The following is a 24725-nucleotide window of genomic DNA, read 5'->3' as shown; positions in this document are numbered from 1 at the left end:
AGACACTTTGGGCCAGATATACAAAAGGATTTTACGAATGCCAGTTGTTCAATTTCCAGCGATTGCATCTGGAGTAATTACATTGCAGCGCTTCACATAAGGAGTACTTTGCTGCGCAGGTAAATTGATAAGTAATGTATAAAAACATATACTTAAAATTGATCCCAAACTAATTTTATTAATTCGTTTTAAAATTCCTTAATTCCCCTATACACTGCTATAGGAAATTACTATCTTTTACGTCCTGTCCCATGCCCGGCAATATTTTTTTCTCTATCTGTTTTACTTGCTTTAGAATTCATTTTATCAACAAGCGTTACATTTTATATGTGTAGAAAATCCACCTTTTCTGCGTGGTCGCCCTGCATTTTATACCTTTTGCTGGACCCTGTATGTTTGCTGGCTTTAGAACTTTGTGCACTTTACCACTGCTAACCAGTAGTAAAATTCCTATGCTCCCCCTTTAAACATGGTCATATTGGCATACTTCTATTGATATAGTTAACTTGCCTGCATATCACTAGTGTATGGTACAAAATGTACAGAGGGCCTGGTAGTTAAATGTTGTTAGTAGACTACCATCCCTGTCTTGCCATCCATTATAGTAATAGTGCAAACATTGCTTCAGGCCTACCATTGCAGCCTGACTGTAACCATGCAAAACCTGCACTGCAAACTGTCATAAAAATCTATGTTGACGGGTACAAATCTTCCTTATAAATATGAACAAGTCACTAGTGGTGGCGCACTGAATTTAAAAGTGGGACATGTAAACATTTTATGTTAATATGTCCTTACAGTGACTAGTGCCTAAAAGCTATATTCACTGTAAGAAGGCTGGGTGTTCTGTCGAGAAACAGTAGGAAGCAATATTAAATACTAAAATTGTATCTCAGGAGTGGAAACAGCAGGAAAAAGAAAACTCTATTTACGTTAGTTATTAAAACTCCAATTCAATGGTGAAGTCCGATTTTTAATAAATATTAAGGAAACACAACTTTTAGAAACGTAGCCTTTACCTGGCTGAACTGTCAGAAGGCTAATTAGCATAAGCCTCTGCCAGCTCTTCGCCTGAGCTCAGCCTTGAATAGGGGTGATTGCCTCCCAAGGAGCAGTGCAAACAATAGGCTGACTTGAATGAGCAGAGATGACTTCTCTGAACTACACAGAATATGCCGGTTGGGGGCTATGGGCATCCCTTTTGACACTTCATTGTCAAATCCTGCTTGCCAAGTCTGTTATGGCAAAAGTAACAACTTGAGGCAACTGTGAAAGGGAGAGAACAGGATGCCAAGACAAATTCTTGTGCATCTTCAGTCTGGTTGCTGAAGGACCCTGCTTTTCTCCTACCAGATGTCTGTCTCTTTGTTTGTTGTGGGTGCCTACTACAAACTGCAACTTAGTGTTCAATATTTGAGGACTCTAGTATTACGACAGTACTCCCCCCCCCCCCCCCCCCCCCCCCCCCCCCCCCCCGGTTGACAGCACCCAAGTTTAGTGTGGCCAAAGACATTCACCATCTTGGATTTGCCTTGACACATTGCATTTTGGGCTGGTTTGCAATAACGCAAATAGGAACTACTGCAAAAGTAGGTAGGTCAGGGCCTGGGAACTCTCACCTCATGTTACAGGGATACAACATGTTGTACGAGGCCTTTTCATGGAAGTACCGAACTGACCTGTGGCAAATGAACCTGGACTGGATCCTGTTGTTGTCCTCTGTCTGACACCCCGTGAGTCCTATGTACCCCCTCTGAGGTCCTGGGGGCCCACAAATAGGGAAACTCCTGTGGTTGGTTGGAACATAAAAGACTAAGTCAGAAAGTAGGTCCAAGTGCCAGCCCCCCCTTGCTGCTGCGCTCTCCCGCTCCCAGCCGTTGGTTAAACTTTGCTTTAGCAAACTGTCATTTGCATTGTTTTTCATTCCCCACTTAGCACTGTCGTTACACGGTATCCGCCCATTCTCTCTGTATCTTTTTACTGCTTTTCTTTTTACAACTCCATTGTAATCCTCTGCCTTTTTGTTTCACTGTATTGTATACTTCCCAACTTTATTTTTTTGTATCTTTGTACTGATTTTTCTTTTCACACTGTTGTAATTCACTGCCGATATTTCCCCGTCTCTGCCTGATTTTGCTGCAGTTTTTTGTCACCCCCTGTTCACATCCACTTCCTGCCACCCAGCACCCCTCCCAGGACCTATTTAATGAAGGCCACAGTCCGGCTGTGCTGCTGGCGTGCCAAAGGCAAGCCAGTTTGTGCTCATCCACGCCCAGACCGCACCCAGCGCCAGGAACCCTGGATCGCCCGCCACCTGGAGCTGCACTGCCACCGAGCGCTGGATTTCCGGGCACATCGACAACTGCTGCCACACATCTCCTCCTACCAACAGAGGACCGTTCTCTTGCTAGCTCTACAGCTTCACCGGCAACACTGATGCAACCAACAACACCTGATGCACAGCAAACATAACTGCATCCACCACACCGACCAAGACCACCCCGGCACAACTCCAGTGCATTCTACTCAATGCACGATAGCTCGGCAAACACGCCACCGAGATCTGGGACGTCCTCTTCATCACAGAGACCTGGCTGGGACATTGCCATCACCACCCCCAAAGGCTAAAAGATGACACACCGGGACCGAACCAACAAACACGGAGGTGGAATTTCTATCATCTACAAGGACACTGTCCGCTTTACGTCCGACCTCCTGGAAAACATGAGCAACATCGGCCTCCAGAAACTTGTCATCGACCTTACCCACATCGCAGGACACACGCTCCTCCCCATTTTTACGTCCAGCGACAGAGTCAAGTACAACCACGTCTCACAGCTCACCTGGACCGACCACTACAGCGTCCACTTCACCATCACAGGACATACCAACACTGGCACCATGGCCCTCAGCTCATTGTACAGAAGATGGAAAAGGATTTCAGAAGACCAGTGGAACAACGCTCTGCACTCCCACCTCTCAGACGCAACATCCAATCAAGAACAGGTTGGGAAGAACTTCTCCCAGTGGATCACGGAATACGCCGACACAGTCGCCCCCCACCAATTCGGTTAAACCCCAAGGACCCGCCAGAAGCGCCAGCTGGTTTACTGTGGAGCTGAAATACCCCAAGTGCAAGTGCTGACAACTAGAAAGGAAGCACACTAGCAAAGAGACAGAAGAACATTCCACTTTCAAGACAGTAGTCCACTAGTACCACCGCCTCCTGAGAGAAACAAAGAAGAACACCCCATCAGACTGCATGGAAGCTGGCACCAACTGCAGCAAGGAGCTCTTCACCGGCGGAAAGGAGTTCTCCAACCCCGCAGCTGCCAAGAACGACCTCACCCCTTCCCAATAACTATGCAACACCCTGGTGGACTTCGCCCACTACAGGACCGTAGTCATCTACGGAACCTTCAAACCCCAACGCCCTGCGCCGACCACATCGGCCTGCCCACACCCATGAACACAAATCCTGAATACCTGCTCACCCATTGGGACCCTGTCCCAACTCAAGCCACAATCTCTATCATGAACTCTGTGCACTCCGGAGCACCCACAGACCCCTGTCCCCACAACATCTTCAACATCGGGAGCAAGGCGATTGGCGACAAGCTCAAGAAAGTCCTGAACACCTCCATCACCTCGGCCTTTTTCCCTGAGGACTGGACATGCACTGAATTGAGGCCCCTCCTGAAGAAACCATCCTCTGACCTGGCAGAACCGAAGAACTATCGGCCCATCTGCCTGCACCCCTTTCCTGCGAAGGTTCGCAAGAAAGTCCTCCTCTTTGGGGAAAAAAACCTCGACATGAAACAACACATTGTGGCCTGCTGAACTCTGCCCATCCCCTGCCGCAACAGCCTGCACCCGCAACCTCGACATCATCTTAGACTGCAAGCTATCTATGAAGAAATAGGTAAACACAGTCTAATCCACCTGTTTCCACCATCCTATGCATGCAATGCCAGATCTTCAGGTGGCTCCCAGTCAAGACCAAAAGCACTACCATTCAGGCCCTCATCACCAGCAGGCACGATTACGGAAACACACTCTATGTATGACCCGCCGTCCGCCTCCTGAAGAGAGTACAGACAATACAAAACTCTGCGGCAAGACTCAACATCAACCTCCCTAGACTGACCCCATTACACAGCACATAAAGAAGCTACACTGGTCACTATCCAGAAGAGATGTCAGTTCAAGATGTTGACCCATTCATACAAAGCCCATCACAACGAAGGACCAGCATACATCAACAAACTCATGACCTTCCACACACCGACCAGACACCTATGATCCGCCTCCCTCTTCCTCGCAGACTACAACCCCCCCCCAATCTGCAGAGGCAACAGCAGAGGATGCTGCTACTCACACCTGGCAGCCAAATCTTGGAATGATCTTCCCCTGCATCCCATGGCTCTGAGAATTCAGGAAAGGACTCAAGACCTTGCATTTCAAATGCACGGATCACCACAAAGCAGCTAGCACCTCCAGTGCCTTGAAACCCTGACAGGTGATTTGTAGCACTTTATAAATCCTGATTAAGGGATAAAATGTTTGCCCATGTTGAACCAGATCGGTATATCCGACCAAAGCTCCTTTGTGGTCAGCCTCAAATTGCTCTCAAGTCTGTCTACTGGGACCATTGACTGTCATTGGACCCTTGTGCTTTTTTTCTGCTAATCCTACTTAAAAATCTAAAAATTCATATCTACGGTTCCTCTTATTGGATTTTTATCATTTCGGTATCAATGGACTTTCCATATGTAAATCATTGTTTCAGGTGAGACAATGAGATGTATTCAAGAGAACTACACAATAACTACAATTCACATTATGTACCGGCATGGCAATTTAAAACCTAGAACTGGAAACTTGTGGCCTGGTTAACTTAATACCTGAATTGTGATTTAAAACAATTTATCAATAAGTAATACAATTGAAAGTGAATGAGCATTGAGTACATTTAAATAATTGTAAGTAATACGTAAAGAATAACTTAATATAATGTAAATGTATTAAGGGAGACACATGATGGTGAAGCTCACTGACTATATGAATCCCATCAGACCACCTTTGTGGTGGAGTTTTGCGTCATGTGGGATATTTGTTGATCATTCCAAAACGCAACCGACCTATGTAGTGTCGATGCGGAGATGGATGTCAGAAAGATAGTCGTGATAATCATCATCAAGTGATATTTGACTAAAGTGCAGTGCCTAGAGGAAAATAGTGAGATAAAATCAACTACATCGGCGTTGTAAAGTATTCGAATCGAACTCGATGTGTCGAGGTTAAAAACACGCCGGGTTAAGTGTTTACCCAAAGGCGCTGTGAAGAACGGTCAACATGTTTCAGCTCTAGGGGCTTACCCCCAGCTTTCTTCAGGACCATGACAAAGAAGGCTACTACAACCCAAAAATAAGATGTTAAATCAAAACCTAATTATGTACTAAAAAGTGGGTACATATCTACCAGGAACCATCACAGTTGAGTGTCCACTGGAAGGAAAGGAGATCATCTTCTTCCTAGAAAGATAGAGTTTGATTTACAACAACACCATATGTCAAGCACACATTCAAATATAAACACACAGGCCGAACAGCCAAAACACATTTGCATGAATAATTTACATTCTGCATTTTTAGAAAAAAAGCTTAATAGCTCAAACAACATGAGGCATTTCCGCATGATGCTACTCACCCAGCCTTGTGTGGGTGAAGACCTCACCTCACCCGGCAACCGCTCGGGAGTGTGAGACCCCGCTCTATAGTGTAGATAAAAGGAAACAATGAGTGCCAACCCTATAGCTTCCCAGCCAATTGCTCTACACAGAAACCCAACATAAGTGTGAGAGACCCCCCATTGCTAAACCCTCACGAACCTTGCTTAAATGTGCATGGCACACGTGCTGGACCCAGCTAATATAATTCATCAGACACCAAGATACCAAGATATACTGAAATCCAATCAAGTAGGTGTTGCCAATAGGTTATAGGGCATATATACCTATCAGACGCGGTAAAAGTTCATATGTGACCTAGCACTAGTAATTCCAAATTACCAAAATCCTGGATAAAGCATGTACCCAGTGATGTTAAACATCAAGCCAATAGTAATAACCTAAAGATTCATAGGCTTAGCGGGCCGTCAAAGCTAGACAGCGCAAAGGTTCCTTGACCTAGCTACAAGACTCCACACAACGAGATATCCATTCCTACTCTCACACATATAAGTTAACTTCAGCGGGACAAGCAGGGGACTAACCTGTCCGTCGGTGACTCGGATAGTGACCCGAGCGGAAAAGGAGGTGTAGGGGAGGCCACTTGCCTCGTTTATATAGTTGCCATTCATTTGGAGAAGTAGTCATAATCGCCATTGCATACCGGCAGACTGTAGCGTGAACGGCGAGACACCATTCACACGCGCATGCGCATTAGCGCATTACAGATACAAAGCGTCAGCGCGTGTAGAGAGGCACTGCTCTTGCGCACACGCGCCGTGACATGGAGCTCACAGACAGTAACGAGAGATCCTTTGTAATGATAGAAAAAACACAGAGTGACAATTAATGAGGAAGATGGTCCCAAGGGTGCAGGTCGATAAACTGATTACCGAGCTCAACATTGAGACTTTTCACACTCGGAGAGCTCAAAGTGAAAAGTCACTAGGGTCGTAAAGGCACCCTAAGTATTCATTAATTGATGTCCGAATAGGACCATATGTAAGTGTCCTATGCCCAATGTGTGTTAAAGTAGGATGCGGTCTCTCGAATGGAATCTTAAAGTGGTGGAAGGGCTTGAACCCCGAAGTGCAGTCAGAGAGAAAAAAATTTTTTTGTAATCTCTGAGGAGTCACTGTGAGTGAATCATACACAACAGACCGCTTATCCTATGGAGTACTGAATCTCCAAGTGCTGACTCGTAATAAAGTTAAACAGGGTCACAGTTGAGTAAAGCAAAGGATGGCCCATAGATTGTAGGTACCAAAAAATAGGGTTTCTCAGAAAAAGGGGTTATATTCACACTTATGTTAGGTGAGCCTAGAAGGATGCAACCAAAGGTGCGTTGCATCCATTGACAAAAAATGACCCGCAACTCAACAGTTGCTCATAATACTAACAACAAAATAGGTGTATGGAGGGTCAAGGGGATATTTAATGACCTGTCTGCTCGTACCCCTTAATGCAACATGTAACCAAACAAGAAGAGCAGACCAGGTCTGGAGAAAAGTGTGTCGCTGTACTAGCCAGGGTACAATAAAAGAAAGCGTGCAAAGACACATGATGGCTAGTACAGCGACACACTTTTCTCCAGACCTGGTCTGCTCTTCTTGTTTGGTTACATGTTGCATTAAGGGGTACGAGCAGACAGGTCATTAAATATCCCCTTGACCCTCCATACACCTATTTTGTTGTTAATGTATTAAGGGATTCATTTTTTAAGGATAGTAATGTGTTATTAGGATTCAGGTATGGGGTGAGTATAGGGGCAGTAAGGGGTTTGATTCAGGGATGGTAGAAGGGGTTTTAGTGTTCATGGATGTACAATGTATTGGGGTAGTAAGGTTTTTAGGGTTCAGGGATTGGTAATGTATAGAAGCAGTAAGGGGTTTTAGGGATGGGTTGTGTATAGGGAGAGTATGGACATTTTATAATTTTGGGATGGATATTTGTGGAAATTGGATTCAAGTTGTATGTTATATCTAACTATAAGAGCTATACCAGTCCTCTGCCCTACCATTAGCCTCTTTGCAGGTATATACCGCTGCCAGCAAAGCAGCCTATTAAATAATGTATTGGTGTGAAGCACTTCGGTCTCCTGGGGTCTGGTATGAGACGGGTACCATTGCTCAATTTGTTTACATTTATGAGTAATATTGAATATTGTTGAATATGGATCATTTCCTACCTAGATTAGAGTGGGCTCCTTAACCCTTAGCTCAGCCATTGTGGTGCCCGCGCCATTGCTTCAACTGCCAATAATCCTGTAGCAGGTGTATTTCTCAACAGGTTGAGGTTCTCGGGGGATGTGGCAAAAGCACAAAACCAACACTGATCTTTGCTGTTCCTGACCTGAGGGAGATCAACATTGTGTGGAAATGTTTTATTCATTGCAGTGTTGTATTGTAAATTGTCTTCAATTTTTCCACAGGTTGGAGCGCTGCCTCAGGATTCCAGGTATGGCAGTGAAGCTCTTTTTCCCCTCATGCTGCTCTTCAGCCGACAGTGGTCTTCTGATTGGCCGATGGATCCCAGAACAGAACTCTGCCGTGGTACTGGCTGTCCTGCACTTCCCCTTCATTCCTGGCCATGTAAAGAGGTATCTTGCAGACCTCCAGAAAGTGAGCCAGGTGGACTTGTGTGTGCTGGGGACATGGAGCAACAGCAAAGAGGAAAAAGAAGAAGAGTTACAGCAGTTTTTGGGCGATCTCAGCACCATCTTCTCCCACGATTTGTGGGTGCAACTCCAAAGGGAAAAGGACTCTAAGTTCTTGAGTTGCCACATACTGAAGGGCAATGATGTTGAGGGAGACTCCGCCATCCTCATTTACTATGATCAGCGCAAGGCCATGCTGTCACTTTTCCACCCTGCCGAAAAGCAGCTAGCTGCTGGGGACCACCCGCCTTGGTCTTCCATGTCGTCCTCCAGCTCTGAGCTGCGAGCGGTCTTCGACACAGTGGCCAAGAGTGAAGTGCTCTTCATGAGGGACAAGTATGATGAGGGACCAATAAAGCTAACACACTGGCAGGCCGAGGGCCGGGAGGGCAGCATCATTGTGGAGCTGTCAAAGCGGGCTGCTGTTCCTGTGTGCATGTTTCTGTCTGTGCTGCTGTCTCTTGTGGCAGGCATTTGTGAAAGCAGGTAGGTGAAGGTTGCCAAATGTTCCAAGGTGCAGGTCTTTCAAGGATACAGCTACTTCTATTCGCTGTGCTGTATTACTTCGCATTCACCTGTTAAAGTCCTGTTATGTTGCTGTTCATGTTATACCCCTATCCTACATTCCTTTACTGGCAATACATAGTTGAGTAACCGAAACACCAGAAAGTTTTATCATTGCATAGCTCTCCCCCTTTCTCAGCTTTCTTAGATCTTCTTCACTCCCTCCATTTCACAGCCTCAGTCTCTTATTTACTATTGAGTCTAATTTCTATATCAAAAGTAAGAAAAAAAACTTTTTGAAAACAGAAGTTCGAAAAAGCAATAGTTAGAAAAACAAACGGTTAATAAAAAATGCATAATTTGAACACACATTTACAAATACTACATGTTTAGCTTGGACCCCCCACCCCCCTTTTACACTGGGCCAGTAGACCTTTAGAGATGTTAGCCAAGCAGTTACACTAATCTACTACCTGTTACATATGTTCACTTGCACTGGTTCCTGTCTGACCCCATCTGAAATGTTATGTTTTAAAAATGATTTATATTTATGTATTGACACCATCATACCATGGCTGCTCACAATATGTTGAGAATTACCACCATTGTGCCACGGCCATCATGTTGGCAGGACTACCACCATTGTGCCATTGTCAGCATGTTCGTATGGATTATCACCATTGTGCTAGTCCAGCTTTTTTCGAGGAATACTACCATTGACCCAGGGCAAGCATGTTGCCAGGGATTACCAGCATTGCTCAGGGCCAGCATGTTGACAGAGATGACCAGCATGTTTTAAGAAATTACCACCATTGTGCCAGGGCTAACATGCTCCAAGGAATTACTACCATTGTGTCAGGGGCTGCATGCTTGCAGCATTACCACCACATGCAAGGACCAGCATTTTCCAATGAATTACCACCCTTGTGTCACAGTGAGCATTTTGTCAATGATTACTTCATTGTCTCAGAGCCAGCATGTGGCCATTGATTGCTAATATTGTGCCAGGCCAGCATTTCACCAGAAATTACCACCATGGTACCAGCACCAGCAAGATGCCAGGAACTACCAACATTGGTCTTGGGCTTCCATTTTTATCAGGCATTACCACCATCGACACCATCTCGCATGGCATCCTCTTGGACTGCCTATGCGTATCTGGTGTCCAGGGCACAGCACTGAACTGGTTCAAGAGCTATCTGACGGACCACTTTTCCAAGGTCCAAATTGGAGATTTTTCTCGAAAAGCCAGCCAATCGACAAAGGTGTCCCACAAAGGTTCCATCTTGAGCCCAACGATTTTTTTTTCTCACAACACATTTTATTAGTTGATCAGGTAAAAACAGGTATACAGCACTCCACAGACAGGAGGGTACTGTAAAATCATCAACACATACATATCGTTGTATCCCAATCAAGAAAAAAAGGAACGTTTCTACCCAATCCCCCCCCAACTCCCACCGCCACCCAAGAACCCCACTACCCACCCCTTATCCCTCCCTAACCCTGTACACGCGATCATATCAAGCCCTCCGTATGTACTATCTGGAAGTCCAGTGTCATGCGCACTCTAGGCCTGGCGTCCAGCACTCAAATCTAAATCATCGTCAGGCTCTGCTGGTGGATCAAGAGACAGACCCAGTAGTCTGCCCACTGCTTCCAAATTTTATAATGCTTCCTGGGACAACCTCTGGCCTCGAACACTGGGCGCTCCAACCCCATGAAGAAGTCCAATCCAGCTTTCCACGCACTCAGGGGAGGGGCTCGCTCATGCTTCCACGTTCGGGCCAAGTCCCGCTTGGCCACCACCAGGCCCAACAGCAAGAGGTGGCGTTTGTAAAGATTTCCACCAACCCCCTCCAACACGTGGAGGAGACCCAGACGATGGGTGCGGGGGGGCTCCTAACCCAACACTTCCGACAGACAACTCCACACACCATTCCAGAACCCAGTCAAGCCAGAACACGACCACACAGTATGGAGTAGGGTACCCGTGTCAGCTCCACAGCGCAGGCCCTCCGGGGACCCGATCAGGCCCGCCTTCCACAGTCGCTCTCGTGTATAGTAGGCCCTGTGCAGGTATTTGAATTGGATTAGCCGGAGCCGCACTGCAATAGCCGTCCCACGTGGGGACTCCAGCGCCTCCCTCCAGTCGTCTTCATCTAGGGGCCCTACGTCTTTTTCCCAAGCATCTTTCAGTGGAAGCAGGGAGGAGGAGCAGTGGGTGACCAGCGTCTGATATATGCGGGATACTTTTTTGTCCCCAAGATCGCCCATGAAGACCTTTGCCTCCACGGGGCTGAACTCCGGCAGCGACTCCAACCCAACCAGACTAGGCGCCAATGCGTGACGAAATTGCAAGTATCTGAAAAACTGAGTGTTAGGCATGTGAAACTCGTCCCGTAGGTCCTGAAAGGACTTAAGAGTCACACTGGACATGACGTCACCAAGCGTGGAAATTCCTATAGAGTCCCATCCGCCAAACCCCGCAAGGGAGGCCAACGCAGGAAGTCGTCCATTCTGTCACAATGGGGTCTCTGCCGTCAACTTTCCCCACCATCCCATCCGACGGAGAGCCTGTCTCCAAACTGCAAATACCACTTGCGTGGCTGACGGCAGCCGCCTCCTAAGCCCAGCCGAATATAGGATGGTATGCAATGAATTATTCCCCATCAGTGAGCGCTCCAGCGCATATGCCGGGTCCCCACTGTCCCCATACCACCAATCATTTAAGACCAGCAGATGCGAGGCTTGGTAATACGAGAGGACGTCCGACGTGGCCAGGCCGCCACAATACGTGGATAGAAAGCACGTGCGCAGCGTCACTCTAGCGGCACCCCCTGCCCACAGAAAATGACCCAGGGCGGAATTGACCTGCCGGAACCATCGTGGGGCGATTGGGTATGGATGATTCTGCAACTGATAGAGGAGGCGCGGGAGGGCAACCATTTTAAAAATCGCCGATCTGCCATAGATGGTAAGGGGCATTCGAGACCAAGTCTTGATGTCCGTTTGGACCCTCTCCCAGACCGGCAACACGTTGCGCTCCCATGAGACCGTCGCGGACTCGGACAAGAATACTCCAAGATACAACATGCCCCCGGCCGCAGTTCGCAAGGCTTACGCCCATGAACTGGTGTCTGCCCCATCACCCAGCACCCATAGGGTGGATTTACTCGGTTTAAGGTAAAGGCCCGATACCTCACCAAAGATGCGCATTATCTCCAGCACTCGGGCCCAGACCTATTTAGGTCTGTGAGGAAGAAGAGGACATCGTCCGCATAGAGGGCGATACGATCGGTAAGGCCCCCTCCCCAGACAAAGCCCTGCAGCTGCGCATCAATGCGCACCCAGGAGGCGAGAGGCTCCATGATTAACGCAAACAAATATGGGGACAGCGGGCAACCCTGTCGGGTACCCCATCCGATGGCAAACCTCGCCGAGATCGCTCCAGAAACCCGCACGGACGCCGTGATATCAGTATAGAGAAGTCTGATATATGATATAAACACCGGGCCCAGATCAAGGTGAGGAACAAGCGCGAATAAATAGGTCCAACTTACCGAGTCAAAGGCCCTATCTATATCCGCCAGGAGCAGGGCCGCCCTCTCTCCCGTGGCTCTGATCGCGTCGACGGCATTCTGTGCCCTGCGAATATTGTGTCGCGTCGCTCTACGTGGCATAAAGCCCGCCTGATCCGGGTGGACCAGATCGGCTACATATGGGAGGAGACGGTTCGCCAATGCCTTAGCCAACAATTTAGCCTCAATGTTAAGTAACGAAATAGGGCGGTACGAGTCATGACGATCAGGGGGCCTACCAGGTTTCTGAAACACCACCACCATGGCATGGCGCCAGTCAGCTGGCAGTCGACCCACTTCCTGCGCTGCCTCCAGCGCGATCCTATAATGGGACCCCAATTGAAGATGGAACTTTTTATAAAATTCACACGGGAAACCGCTCGGTCCGGGCGCCTTCCCTGTGTTGAGCTGTCCCAGGGCATCCCCCAGTTCCTCTGCCGTGAGGGGAAGGTCTAATGCTTTTCGGGTCTCAGCAGAGACCGCCATCGGGGGCAGGTCAGCGATAAATTTATCAATCGCCTCAGCCGAAAGGCAATCTTGTGGCGCATATTGCTCCGCGTAATAGCTGGCAAAGCCAGCCGCCAGCGCCGCCGGGTCCGTAATGGTGACACCGTCTCCATCTGTAATCCCAGGTAGGGCGAGCGGCTGCAGAGTACGTTGGCACAGTCTGTGAAGCATGGTACAAGACTTGTCACCCCACTGGTATACCCTACTCCGCGTTGCTAACCACGCCTGCCGAGCCTCGTCCAGTAACACCGATGCATAGGACTGCTGCGCCTGCAGAAGCCGCTGCACCGCCACTGCATCCCCCTTCCCGCAACAGCGTTGCTCCAGCATCTCCACCCGGGCCGCCGCCTCCACTATAGCTTCTCGACGCTTGCGATGGGCCGCCGCACACCACGCAATGTCAATTCCCCTCAGGGTAGGCTTCATGGCTTCCCAGACGACCACGGGGTCCGTGCCTTCCACCAGATTTTTACGCCAGTAGTTAACAATCGCACCACGCATGTGTTGCACGTACTCAGCTTGCTCTAGGTGCCAGGAGGACATCCTCCACCGGAATGGTTGCCTCGCCTTATGCAGGTCAACCACTACGGCCACAGGGGAGTGGTCAGACAGTCCCTAAGCAGGATAGTAGCCTCCCGCACTCTATCCAGGAATCCACAAGGCACGAAGACATAGTCCAACCGGGAGAGAGCCCAACGATTTTTAACTTGTATGTGTCACCACTAGCCAAACTTATCGAAGCTTTTGGTTTCCAAACAGTGTCTTACGCTGATGACACGCAGCTATTAATCACCTTGGGAACACATGTCCCGAGACAAGAAAATGGTTCAAACACTGCATGACCGCCATAAACGACTGGATGACTAAGAACCATCTGCTTCTCAATTCCAGCAAAACAGATATTTTGGTCTTTGGTGACGCATCTAAACTATGGACCAACGACTGGTGGCCCTCCTCCCTGGGACCCTGCCCTCCACCTAAGACAGCTGTGCGCAATCTTGTGTAATTTTAGATTCTAAACTATCCATGTCAGACCACATCAACAACCTGGTCCGTACCAGCTACGGTATCATGCGCACTCTCCTCCCGCATGCCCCTATTACAGGGACTGATTATTAGTCGCCTGTACTATGGAAACTAACTTCTTGCCTCCACCAATGTAGAGCTTCTGACCAAACTCCAGGTCATGCAGAACACGGCGGCCAGACTGGTCTTAAACCTGCCCCCGCGATCACCCTCAGCGCCCAGTCTAAGGACCCTACACTGGCTCCCAGTCAAGAAAAGGATACATTTCAAACTCTGCTGCCTGGTACATAAGACTCTCAATAACAAAGGACCACAATACCTAGCCAAAAGACTAACAATACACCTACCGGTAAGAACCCTTAGGTCCACTAGCAAACATCTCCTAACAGTGCCCAAGGTCCCCACTATCAGAAATGGTGGCAGATCCTTTTCCAGGATAGCGACCGAAACCTGGAACAAACTGCCTCTACCCCGCCGCCTTGAAACTGACCACAAGAAATTCCGCAGATCCCTCAAAATGTGGCTATTCTAATACAGTCCCTCCAGTTTTGTTGTCTTGTTGGCCTTTCATTCTGAGTATTTGTCAGCGCTATGAGACCTACGGGTGATATACGTGCTTAATAAATACCAAATAAATACATACATGCATACATACATACAATTACAATTACACAAGCACCTGCAGTTGCCTGGAATTAACACCATTGTGCAATGGCCAGCCTTTTACCAATAATGACCACCTTTGTGTCAAAGCCAGCATGTTGATGGGAGATGATCCCCATTGTGCCAGGTCTAGCATCATACCATGAATTACCACTATTATTCCAAGACCACTCTGTTGGCAGGGTTACTACCACCTGCCAGGTTTAGCCTTTGGACAAGAATTACCACCATTGTGCCACATTGAGCATGTTTTCCATGATTACCACCATTGTGCCAGTGCTTTCATGTTTTTAGAAATTGGACCAAAGCCAGCAATTTGCCTGGTATTACCACCATTGTGCCAGGACCTGCATGGTGCAAGCTACTACCACACTTTTGCCAGAGCCATCCTGTTGCCTGGGATATAAATCTATTTGCAGGGACCAACATGTGGCTAGGGATTGCCACCACTGTCAGTGCTTTCCTTTTAACAGGAATTGCCACCATAGTACCAGGTCCAGCATTTCATGGGTAGGGGCAGTGAGTACAAAAACCTCCTTATCATTCCCACACATAGACATAAACTCAGACAGGCACTCACACACACATACAAAGTACAGAAACCTTTAAATCTACATTATTTCTGACTCCTACTAAAGAACTATGAATCTGCAACCAGTCGGTATACTGATGTAAGCGTATATAAAAAAAATTGGTCAAAAATTGATACCTAGAGTAGATTGAGGTAAGTTTGTTGATGAATGAAAACAGTTTGAAGCTTCACACACAAGTAAGGCAGTGCAATGTAGCCCCTCACAAATAAAAAGGTAAAAAAGTTGCTTAAAACCCATGATCATAGTAACGCTACGGAGGGTAAGAATATTCTACAATCCTGAGAGTATACTGTTCCAATGGCAATGGCAAAAAATAAGTAAAAGGCAAGTCCAGGAAAACAGCTTTGGTAACTGCACCCTACAAAAAAAGTCAAATAGGAGAATACAGAGTTTCATTAAACAAAAGGCTGAATGGTTTAAAAAAAAAGAATGTCCTTGGAAAATAGTCTTCTCCCTGCATGGAAAAAAATGCATTATTTTGTTGTGTACCATGTAGACCCTCACAAATAAAAAGATCAAAAGAAACATTGCTTATCATCCAAGATCATAATAACTCAAATGAGGGTAAGAAGATCCAAATATCCTGGCACTACACTGTTCTAGTGGCAATGGCAATCAAGCATTCACCTATGAGAGCTGTTCTATTTGAAAGTGTTTTGAAGGCATACTGTAAACCAGCACAAATGCTTTTATAGTGTGGCTAAAACTCATTTAATAAAGCACTATGATGCAGCTATGGCTAATGTGCTTTGTTTTAAGTGTTTTAGAGCTGGATTCAAAAGACACACAGATGGACAGAATGCAGAGCAAATCAGACATTCATCCCCAATCAAGAGATCTGGGTTAAATCCATTGTTCTTTTGCTCACCATGCCACCCCAGTTTAGACCCAGCCATAAGCAAATCAGTCTTGACCCTGTTCCTCATGGGAGCAGTCCAGCCCGAACTGCCAAGCCAGGTCCTCTCTTGACCGGAAACAAGCATCCTGGGACCAGTTTCAGGGCAGCACCCCTCATCAGCCAGTCTAGCTTGAATCCAGTGTCACAGTGAGCCCGGGACCCACGTATGGGCATACCCGGCGCACTTAGGGCGAGAAAGCAAAAGACTCACATATGATGGGTGGAACACAGAGCAAATTAAACCTTCACCCCCAGTCAAGGGATCTGGATTAAATATATTGTTCTTTTGCTCACTGTGCCCCCCCCCCCCCAGTTTAGACCCAGCCATATTTATTTATTTATTTAAGGTTGTATATAGCGCTGGCTAGACCCAGAGGTATCAGAGCACTTTACAGGAGCAGGAGTAAGGCAAATATCAATAAAAACAATAGTTACATGCAAAATGAAAAACAAGAACATTGAATCGTACCATTGAATTAGGAGAACAGCAAAAATCCTAGGATTCGAAGGTTATATACAGTTAAATATAATACAGGAGGTATAACCTTGGAGCACATAATAAAATATAACAAGGAAACATTTGTAGTGATAAGAGGAAAGGGGGAAGTGAGGAATGGTCAAGACCAGTTAACAAGGAAAGTGGGAGAATGGCAAAAGAAATTTACAGCAATATAATGAGAGCTGACGTACTGCATGAGCGACCAAGGAGGGCAAGGGCAGGAGTAAACAGTAGCGAGAACACAGGGCAAACGAAAGGTCCACAGGTTAACAGAAAAAAGACCAAAACAGGAGATCCAAAGATAACAGGTCAAGAAGGATAAGAAGGCACACCTCTCCATTGTCTAGAGAACAATGAATGTCGTCTGCAATGTTCAACATAGCGGTTTCAGTACTACAGCCTTCCCTGAAACCAGATTGCTATGAGTCAAGTAAGTTGTATTTGTTTATATGGCTGTCGCGTTGAAGTAAGACACATTCCTCCATGGTTTTGGCTAGAAGTGGGAGGTTAGAGATGGGACAGAGGTTATTAAAATCATTAGGGTCTGCCTTTAGGTTTTTAAGAATGGGAGTGATTTGCCCAAGTTGAAGGGAGTCAGGGACGCACCCGGAAGTAAATGAGGTATTAATAATTTTTGTCCAACATGGGGCAATGATATGGTTATGGTTATGTCCTAGCTTGGTCGGGAGTGGGTATTTGGTGTGCGAGGTCGGCTTTAATTTTGCAATGATATTAAAGACTTCGAGCTCAGTCATGAGTTTGAAATTAGTCCAGGTGGCGTTATTTTTCAATTGTGTGTTGGAAAGGATATCTCCAGAACCGGTAGGGGTAGATTGTTGAAGGAAAGGATTAGGAAGATTAGAAGATGTGGAGAAAGGGGGGATGTCAAGAGAAATTTGGAGGCTGGGCAAGGCCAATATTTGCACAAAGTATTGGTCAATTTTAGCAATTTTTTCAGTGAAGAAGTTGGCAATTTCCTCACATCTTTTATTAGAGACCGTAAGTTCAGGAGGGGCAGATGAAGTTTGTTTTTTGACAATGTTAAAGAGTTCTCTGGACCTATTTTTAGCTCGTTCCAATTGGGAACGAAAGAAGTATGCTTTTTCCATGAAAATGTTTTTCTTGTATGTTGATCCAGTGGATCTGAGGAGGGCTAAATGAGAAGGCATGGGGTGTTGTCTCCATGTTCTTTCTGCTAGTCTAAGTTGTCTTCTTTCATTATTGAGTTCAGGATTGAACCAAGCTTTAGATTGGATTGCTCTTTGTGGTTTTAGTTTAAGTGGTGCGACTTGGTCAAGGACATCAGAAATGGCCTTCTTGAAATGTTCAGTAAGCTCATTAGCGTTTTGGGAGTGTGGGAGAAGTTGCAGTTGAGCTTGAATTTTGGACTTGAGTTCAATAGGGGAGACTTGTTTGAGATTTCTGGTCAACGTCATGTGTTTGTTATTTACTGCAGCGGGATAAAAGACGCTGGTTAAAATGTTGAACACAATGAAATGGTGGTCTGACCAGTCAATGGGGACGATGTCTGTAAGGGAGACCAGATCCGAGCAAGTGATGATTGCGTCAAGGGTGGCCCCTTTGATATGGGTAGGTTTGTTGCAGAGTTGTTTTAGGTCATTCATCTCAAGAAGGTTAACGAGGCGCCTTACAGTGGGATCATCTGCATTATTCCGGTGGATGTTGAAATCTCCTAAAAACAGGTTCTTCGAGGCAGAAATGGAGAAATGAGTAAGAAGGTTGGATAAAGGGAGGTAGCTCACCCGGAAGATGGTAGATATTATGCAGTCTGAGGGGAGGAGAACCATTGATAATGAGTTCAACGCCAAGGTATTCAAAGGTCAAGCATTCAGTTTTCTTCAGGCGGGAGAGTTGTAACTCAGTTTTGTGGATTATGGCTAGGCCACCACCTGTTCTGTCAGGTCTGTCCTGTCTAATGATGGAGTAGCCAGGAGGAGTGAGTAGGTCAAGGATGGCCATCGAGTGGTCATTGAGCCCTATTTCAATGAGAGCAATGTCAATTGCCTCGCTGAGGATGGTTTCAGAAATCCCAATTGCATGAAGTGCTGCAGATCTGCAGTTAACAAGCATGCAAGAAAGAGGATTAGGGTTATTCTGAGGTGGTTTGTGTGTGTGGATGGATGCGAGTTGCGCCAAAGGTCTAGGCGAGTTGAGAGTTGAAGGCATTCGGTTAACGCCCACTATGACTGGTATGTTGGAGTAAGGGAGATGATCGGTTGCCTGGGTCTTAGGGAGATAGGATTTGCTAAGGGAGTTAAGGTCAGCAGTAGAGAAAGTGCAAACCGCACGGTAATGCCTGTGAGCCCGTCTGCAAAGGGGGATGGTTGGCCACCCGACGCGTTGAGAGAAGTTGGGAGAACATGTGGGAGAAGTATCAGAGATGCAGGGGGGTGCCCAGGAGTTAAGGTTAGAGAGATCCCTTCTAAGAGGGGTTAGTTCTGTGGCCAGACAATTGAGTTTGAGTTCAATTTTATTCAGTGTCTGTGCAATAAAGTTAGTAAATATGCAAATCAGCCTTGACCCTGTGCCTCATGGGAACAATCAAACCCGAACTGCCAAGCCAGGTCCTCCCTGGACCGGAAACAAGCATCCTGGGACCGGTTTTGGGGCATCACCTCCTCATCAGCCAGGCTAGCTTGAATCCAGTGAGCCCGGGACCCATGTTGGGGCATACCCGCGGGAATGGGGGAGGGGCTGCAAAAGGCACACAGGTGATGGACGAAATGCAGAGCAAATCAAACCTTCACCCCAGTCAAGAGATCTGGGTTAAATCCATTGTTCTTTTGCTCACCATGCCACCCCAGTTTAGACCCAGCCATATGCAAATCAGAGCTGGATTCATCATAGTCTTTTTTTATTATTATTTTTAGCTATGCTGCATAGCGTTGACGTTACTATACATCATAGCTACAAACCATTGCCAAAGTCTGAAATACTCATGCTGAACAGCATGAACAAAAGGCAATACCAAAGCAATAGTCTCAAATGCGAGGACTATTGGCTTTGTCAATTCTTGTTAGAACACGACACAACTGTGATTCTGAACATATCCGTTAATAAGACATTTGACAAAAACTTCTATCAGATAAAGAAATTCTGTCCATGTCTTTGTGAAAATACATTTAGAAGTAGATTATAGAATCACAATAAACATTCTCTTCAAAGGAGAAAAGGGTTATTTTAAATCTGTGTGGCACAGTAACACATTGCTACAAATTGCAAGAGGGTTCAACAAGGGTAACGGGAAAGAAGAAAAAATAAAAGTTGTACCTCAATCACAGCACGATCAGCGGAAGGACCGCAAACAAGCTGAAGCAATCAGTACTTGGTCCATGCTCCAACCGAAAGAACAGGAAGTGATGCCAGTATTCTCTAGGCAATTAGAAGGCAGTAAATAGGAGTGACAATAAAGCCAACAAATGTTAAGCAATGTGCGGGCTTCAAGGCTCTCGTGCAAATGACAGTGCATGTGCTGTCGCAGGCGAGACCTAAGAACATGAGTATAAAGTAATACACCCAGGTTTACACAATTTGTCTAGGAAGAGAGGTCAAATTACCTTTTGTAACCAATTGAAGGATCTTGGGCGAACACATTATACTTCTGGTCCGGACTGTTATGTGTGAAAATAAATGTGTATTCCAGATAAATCTGTTAAAGCCGCAATCAAGTTGTAGCCAAAGCTGTAATAAACAAGCGTACAGGGCAACCGAGGAGTCAGCAGTACACACCTATTCCAAGGGAATCAATCAGCACAGGGAAGAATAAAAAAAAAATAAAAGGACGATTAATTTGTTTTTGCAGAACGAAAAAGAAATGTTCCTGAGAAATAGAGAGTATTCTCCCAATGAAAAAAGGGAACGTTTGCTTCTTTTCCTGCGTAGTTCCACAACCCAGTGCATGGCGGGCCAGGGCAGCAAAAATCAGCGTTAGAAGTTAGAGCAGGACTTCCAATGCTGTGACCCCAGCAGTCCGGTGGCAGATGGGCTGGCGGGTAAATGTTTTTAACAGCAAAGCCATCTCAGGCACTACCGTTGGAAACCTAGATGTTCCCCCAGCTTTAAGTAGGGGTAGGGAACGTTTTGTTTGATATAGTGGGAGAAGGGCAGGTTTCCTGCTATTCTGCATCTCCACTAAACCCTAAATGATGCCCTAATTCAAATACAGCTCACTAGTGTTACACACAAAAACATGTTGTGGCACAAGGAAACCTATGTGTAATTTGTTTTAAAATAGGAAAATGAATATTTCCCCAAGAAAGTGCTTGCTATAATGATTCCCTATACTGTTGAGTGTTTCCAATCTTGCACATAAGTCTCTTAAGCTGCCCAGAGGTGGCAACAGTGCTCCACTGGGAAAGAAAACCATATGCTAACAGTAGAACTGCTAGAGACCGCTCAAGAGCCCAGCAGCACCTGCTGAAGGTTAGCCTCCACTTCTATGGTAGTGTGATTCTCTTCACCTGTCTAGGCTTATTCTTCACCTTAGGCGAAGGCAAATATAAACCCCTATCTTGCCAAGCCCTTCAAGCGGCTGCTTTTTGTTTTGAGGTAGAATTTCCTCCAAATGAGCCAGGCACATCTTTGATCTCTTCCCAAACCACAAAGTTTCCCTTCTGTACACCTAGATATATACTGTATAATATATATGTATGTATAAGATATATACTGTATAATGACTATTCGATAAAGGTTTAGCTTATCCCAACACCTCAAACTATCCCCATCTCAATGCAGATTTACAATGCCAAAAGCAAACCCTTGATCTTTCTTCACTCCAGATCTAAAGCTGTCCTGTCATTGCTCTCCCATCTTTCTTCAACAACCCCAGCTTTTATTATTACTCTCGATCCTCCATTCAGTGCTACCTAAAGCTTTGGGTGTAGTTGACCACCTGTTCTAAAGAAACCAGAGAAGTGCAAAAACTGAGGAAGTCCAAAGTTTCTAAAGCTCTGCTCTAATAGCATTAACTTCGCGAAACCCTCCTTTATTAGGTCTCGCGCCTGCGATTGCAGGCCAAAGGCCTGCTGTCGCAAAGCGAGACTATTGTAATCAAACTGGCTTTCAAGGACTAAATAGGAGAAGACAAGAGACTGGCGCACGCAGCAGCCTGCCGGAATCGGATCAGGTCGCGCGCGTCAACACGCGCTCCGATTCCAGCAGGCTCTTCACAACACACATACAGCCCCCGCCGCGCATACACACACTCACACATACAGAACCCCCCCGAGCATACACACACGCACGCACACACATACACAGAGAACCCCCTGGCGCTTACACACACATCCCCTACCTCGTCTCGGCGTCTTCGCGCTCCCTTGCCCCCGCTCCTCTAGTGCGCGCGCACCACTGGTTTCGATTCATGCGTCGGCTTCTCTGTGGTGCGCGCGCACCACAGGTTTCTATTCCGTGTTTATTTAAACAGCCAATCAGGAGGCAGAACTCCTTTAAGACATGCTCCCTCTCTGGTCAGCTATCATTTTAACTGCACGGCACGTGGTGCACCCCAGCAAAAACGGCAGCATGGGCCAATCACCATTGTTTGTTGCTTTACTAATTATTACCGTAAACAGCTTTAAGTTATGCGCTGTTTACGGAGACACCCGTGTGAGTACAGAGACACCCGTACGAGTACTTTAAACGTGACTTATTACCGATTTTGCCTATATTACTACTATTTACTGAATCCCAGCAAATGCATCTGGTTCGCTATCATTTTAACTACATGGTGCGCAGTGCACCCCAGCGGAAAAGGCAGCATGGGCCAATCACCTTTGTTTTTGCTTTGCTTATTATTTCCGTAGGCAGCTTTTGGTTATGCGCAGCCCGCGTCACGTACCGAGACACCCGTGCGAGTACTTTAAACGTGACTTGTTCTTTAAATGTTTACTCCCCGGGCCCTAGCCTATATGTGTCGGGAGCGAGCGGATTGAGCAGGGGCGCCACTTGCATTCCAGGATCACGTTACAAGTTTTGTGTTTACCCAGCCTGAGCGCTTTCACTTTCCCGTCCGTGGGTTTTAGATTGCCGGTAGGCAGACACAGCATAAACAAAAAAATTATCTAAAACAACACTAAGCAAATAAAGTAAAGTGCAAATATAGTTTTAATGTTTGCACAAATTCTAAAAAAAAAAACACTTTTCTGCTCGCCTCTGCCGCACCGCACACCTCCCCCTCTGCCATCCCCCGAGGAGTGCTGTGAAAGGGTCTGACTCCGCAAGGGAAGACAGTCTCGCAGCACAGGAACCCTCTGCTGCATTGCGTGCCCGGAAGGCCCCGCTCTCCAGCAGCAGGCTCACGAGGCAGGGCTGCGTTCATTCAGCTGCGGGTGCGCGTGCTGCTTCTTCTTCTTAAAGCCCCTTCGAGTCATGCCTGTCTGTAAAGTGATGGATTCCCCGCGCCTCCGGAGGACCGGTCTGCTGGCCGTGCTGCTGACTGTCCTGCTAGGACAAGGTGAGCGACTCTTAAGATTTAGTCTCAGTGCTTACTTTGAAGAAAAAAATCACAATGGCAGGTTTCGTAGGAGTGCCAAGTTGGTGCTGTCGAATGGTTAGATAACACGTTAACTGTGTATTTTCTTCCACTTCCCTAAGTCTCCTCTATTTATCTCACTTTTGCATGTTTCTCTCGGTTTCTGCTTTCAAAGTTGGTCACTGTGCTCATATCTTTTTTGAGTCCCCTTTTGTCTCCCTTTTCTTTTTTGCTTGTGGCCAAATTAGGATGAAAAAGAAGCTCATGGCAGTTGGACCCAAAATCGAGTGCCGGTTCCACCACCTGCAAGTTCCTGCATAAATGAAGCACCAGTATTTCTTAAAGTTAGGGACTCCACAGCCGACTTGAGGTTTAAGCAGAGAGAAGGGGCCTCAATGGAGAAACCGAGCTGTGTTTTAAAGCATTACTTTTATTGAGGCCTTGAATGTGAAGTCAAGTACGTGGTTTCGCAAAGCACGTAGGCATTGAAAGTTAACTGCAGTTTGAAGCTAGATTCCTTCCTGTAGACAGAGCTGCGTTATCAAAAACGTGAGTCAGCAAGCCCTGTTATATTTTAAATAGTCGTACCTAAGACCATTTACCCAATGGAAAAAGTTACCAGCTCTGTGTTTTTGCTTTACATTCAGGTACTCTCAGTTCTGTTGTGATCATGGCTACAAGTGTTACATTGCAAAGAAAAGAATCTGTGGCTCCCCGGCGTAGATGGTAGCATAGGTTTACTTATGAACTTCCAAGTATTGTTAAAGGTGTACCACAGGTGTGGTACGAGGATTGGTTTTTTTCCATCACAGGCTGGACACTCATCTTCAGGCCCGTTTGTGCGTGTCAGAAAAACCGCAATCTTCTGTTTGCACAATATGCAGTTCTGTATATGCTGCGGTCTGGTGTCCTTGATGAGCAAAGCTACAGCACACCGAATATTGCCCGAGGGGGGAGTTCAGTGAGAACGGCAGCACGTATATCACACCTGCACATGCCCTATATCAAGATTAGTAGGATAATGTTTACGGGCATTCGGTCCCAGATGTTCACAACCTAATGCATTCTGGGTAGTGTAGTTCAGATTCATTTAGTCTGAAATAGTACTTCAATAGAATGCTGTGTAAAAGAAAGGCCAAAACCATTGCGCTATCTGGTTACTTGCATTTAGGAGGGTTCTGCTTACTTTGTAGTACGAAAGACAGTACAAATAACACATTTCATAGCAAAAGTGTAGTCTTATTTAACCCTAACCCAGGATAAAACTAGGACCACTATGCCTAGAATTCTAAGGCAACACAAAGACTGGACTTCCACTTCGTGTCTGATCCCCTGAAGAGCTGCATTGGTAATGTTCCTGTGTGGCTGCTGAAGTAGGTATGTGCATATTGTTGAAGCACAACCTGAAATGATTTTACATTTTCGTAGAGTCTCTCCCCGCAATATGTAGTGCCATTATCCATTTCCATATGAGGAAAATTAAACCACTATGGTGCAATATTTTTCTACTTTGCATCAGCTTTTGCTGTCAGTTTTTTGCTAGTGCCAATTCAGCAACAACGCAGCACAACTTCAGC

General features: G+C 46.4%; 1 protein-coding gene across 4 annotated transcripts in view; it reads left to right on the top strand.

Annotated features, from left to right (window-relative positions):
• Window positions 1-24725, top strand: part of PIGQ (phosphatidylinositol glycan anchor biosynthesis class Q) — a 223747-nt gene that overhangs the window by 107248 nt on the left and 91774 nt on the right. For all 4 annotated transcript variants that reach the window (XM_086941161.1, XM_086941158.1, XM_086941159.1 and 1 more), the window contains one exon: window positions 8160-8870. In XM_086941161.1, coding sequence (XP_086797287.1) covers window positions 8188-8870 — 683 coding nt within the window. In that variant the 5' untranslated portion in view covers window positions 8160-8187. The remainder of the gene's footprint in view (window positions 1-8159; window positions 8871-24725) is intronic.

Source organism: Lissotriton vulgaris, chromosome 10 (genome assembly GCF_964263255.1).
Source record: "Lissotriton vulgaris chromosome 10, aLisVul1.2, whole genome shotgun sequence".
Classification (NCBI taxonomy): Eukaryota; Metazoa; Chordata; class Amphibia; order Caudata; family Salamandridae; genus Lissotriton; species Lissotriton vulgaris.
This window is presented reverse-complemented; position numbering and strand designations above follow the sequence as displayed.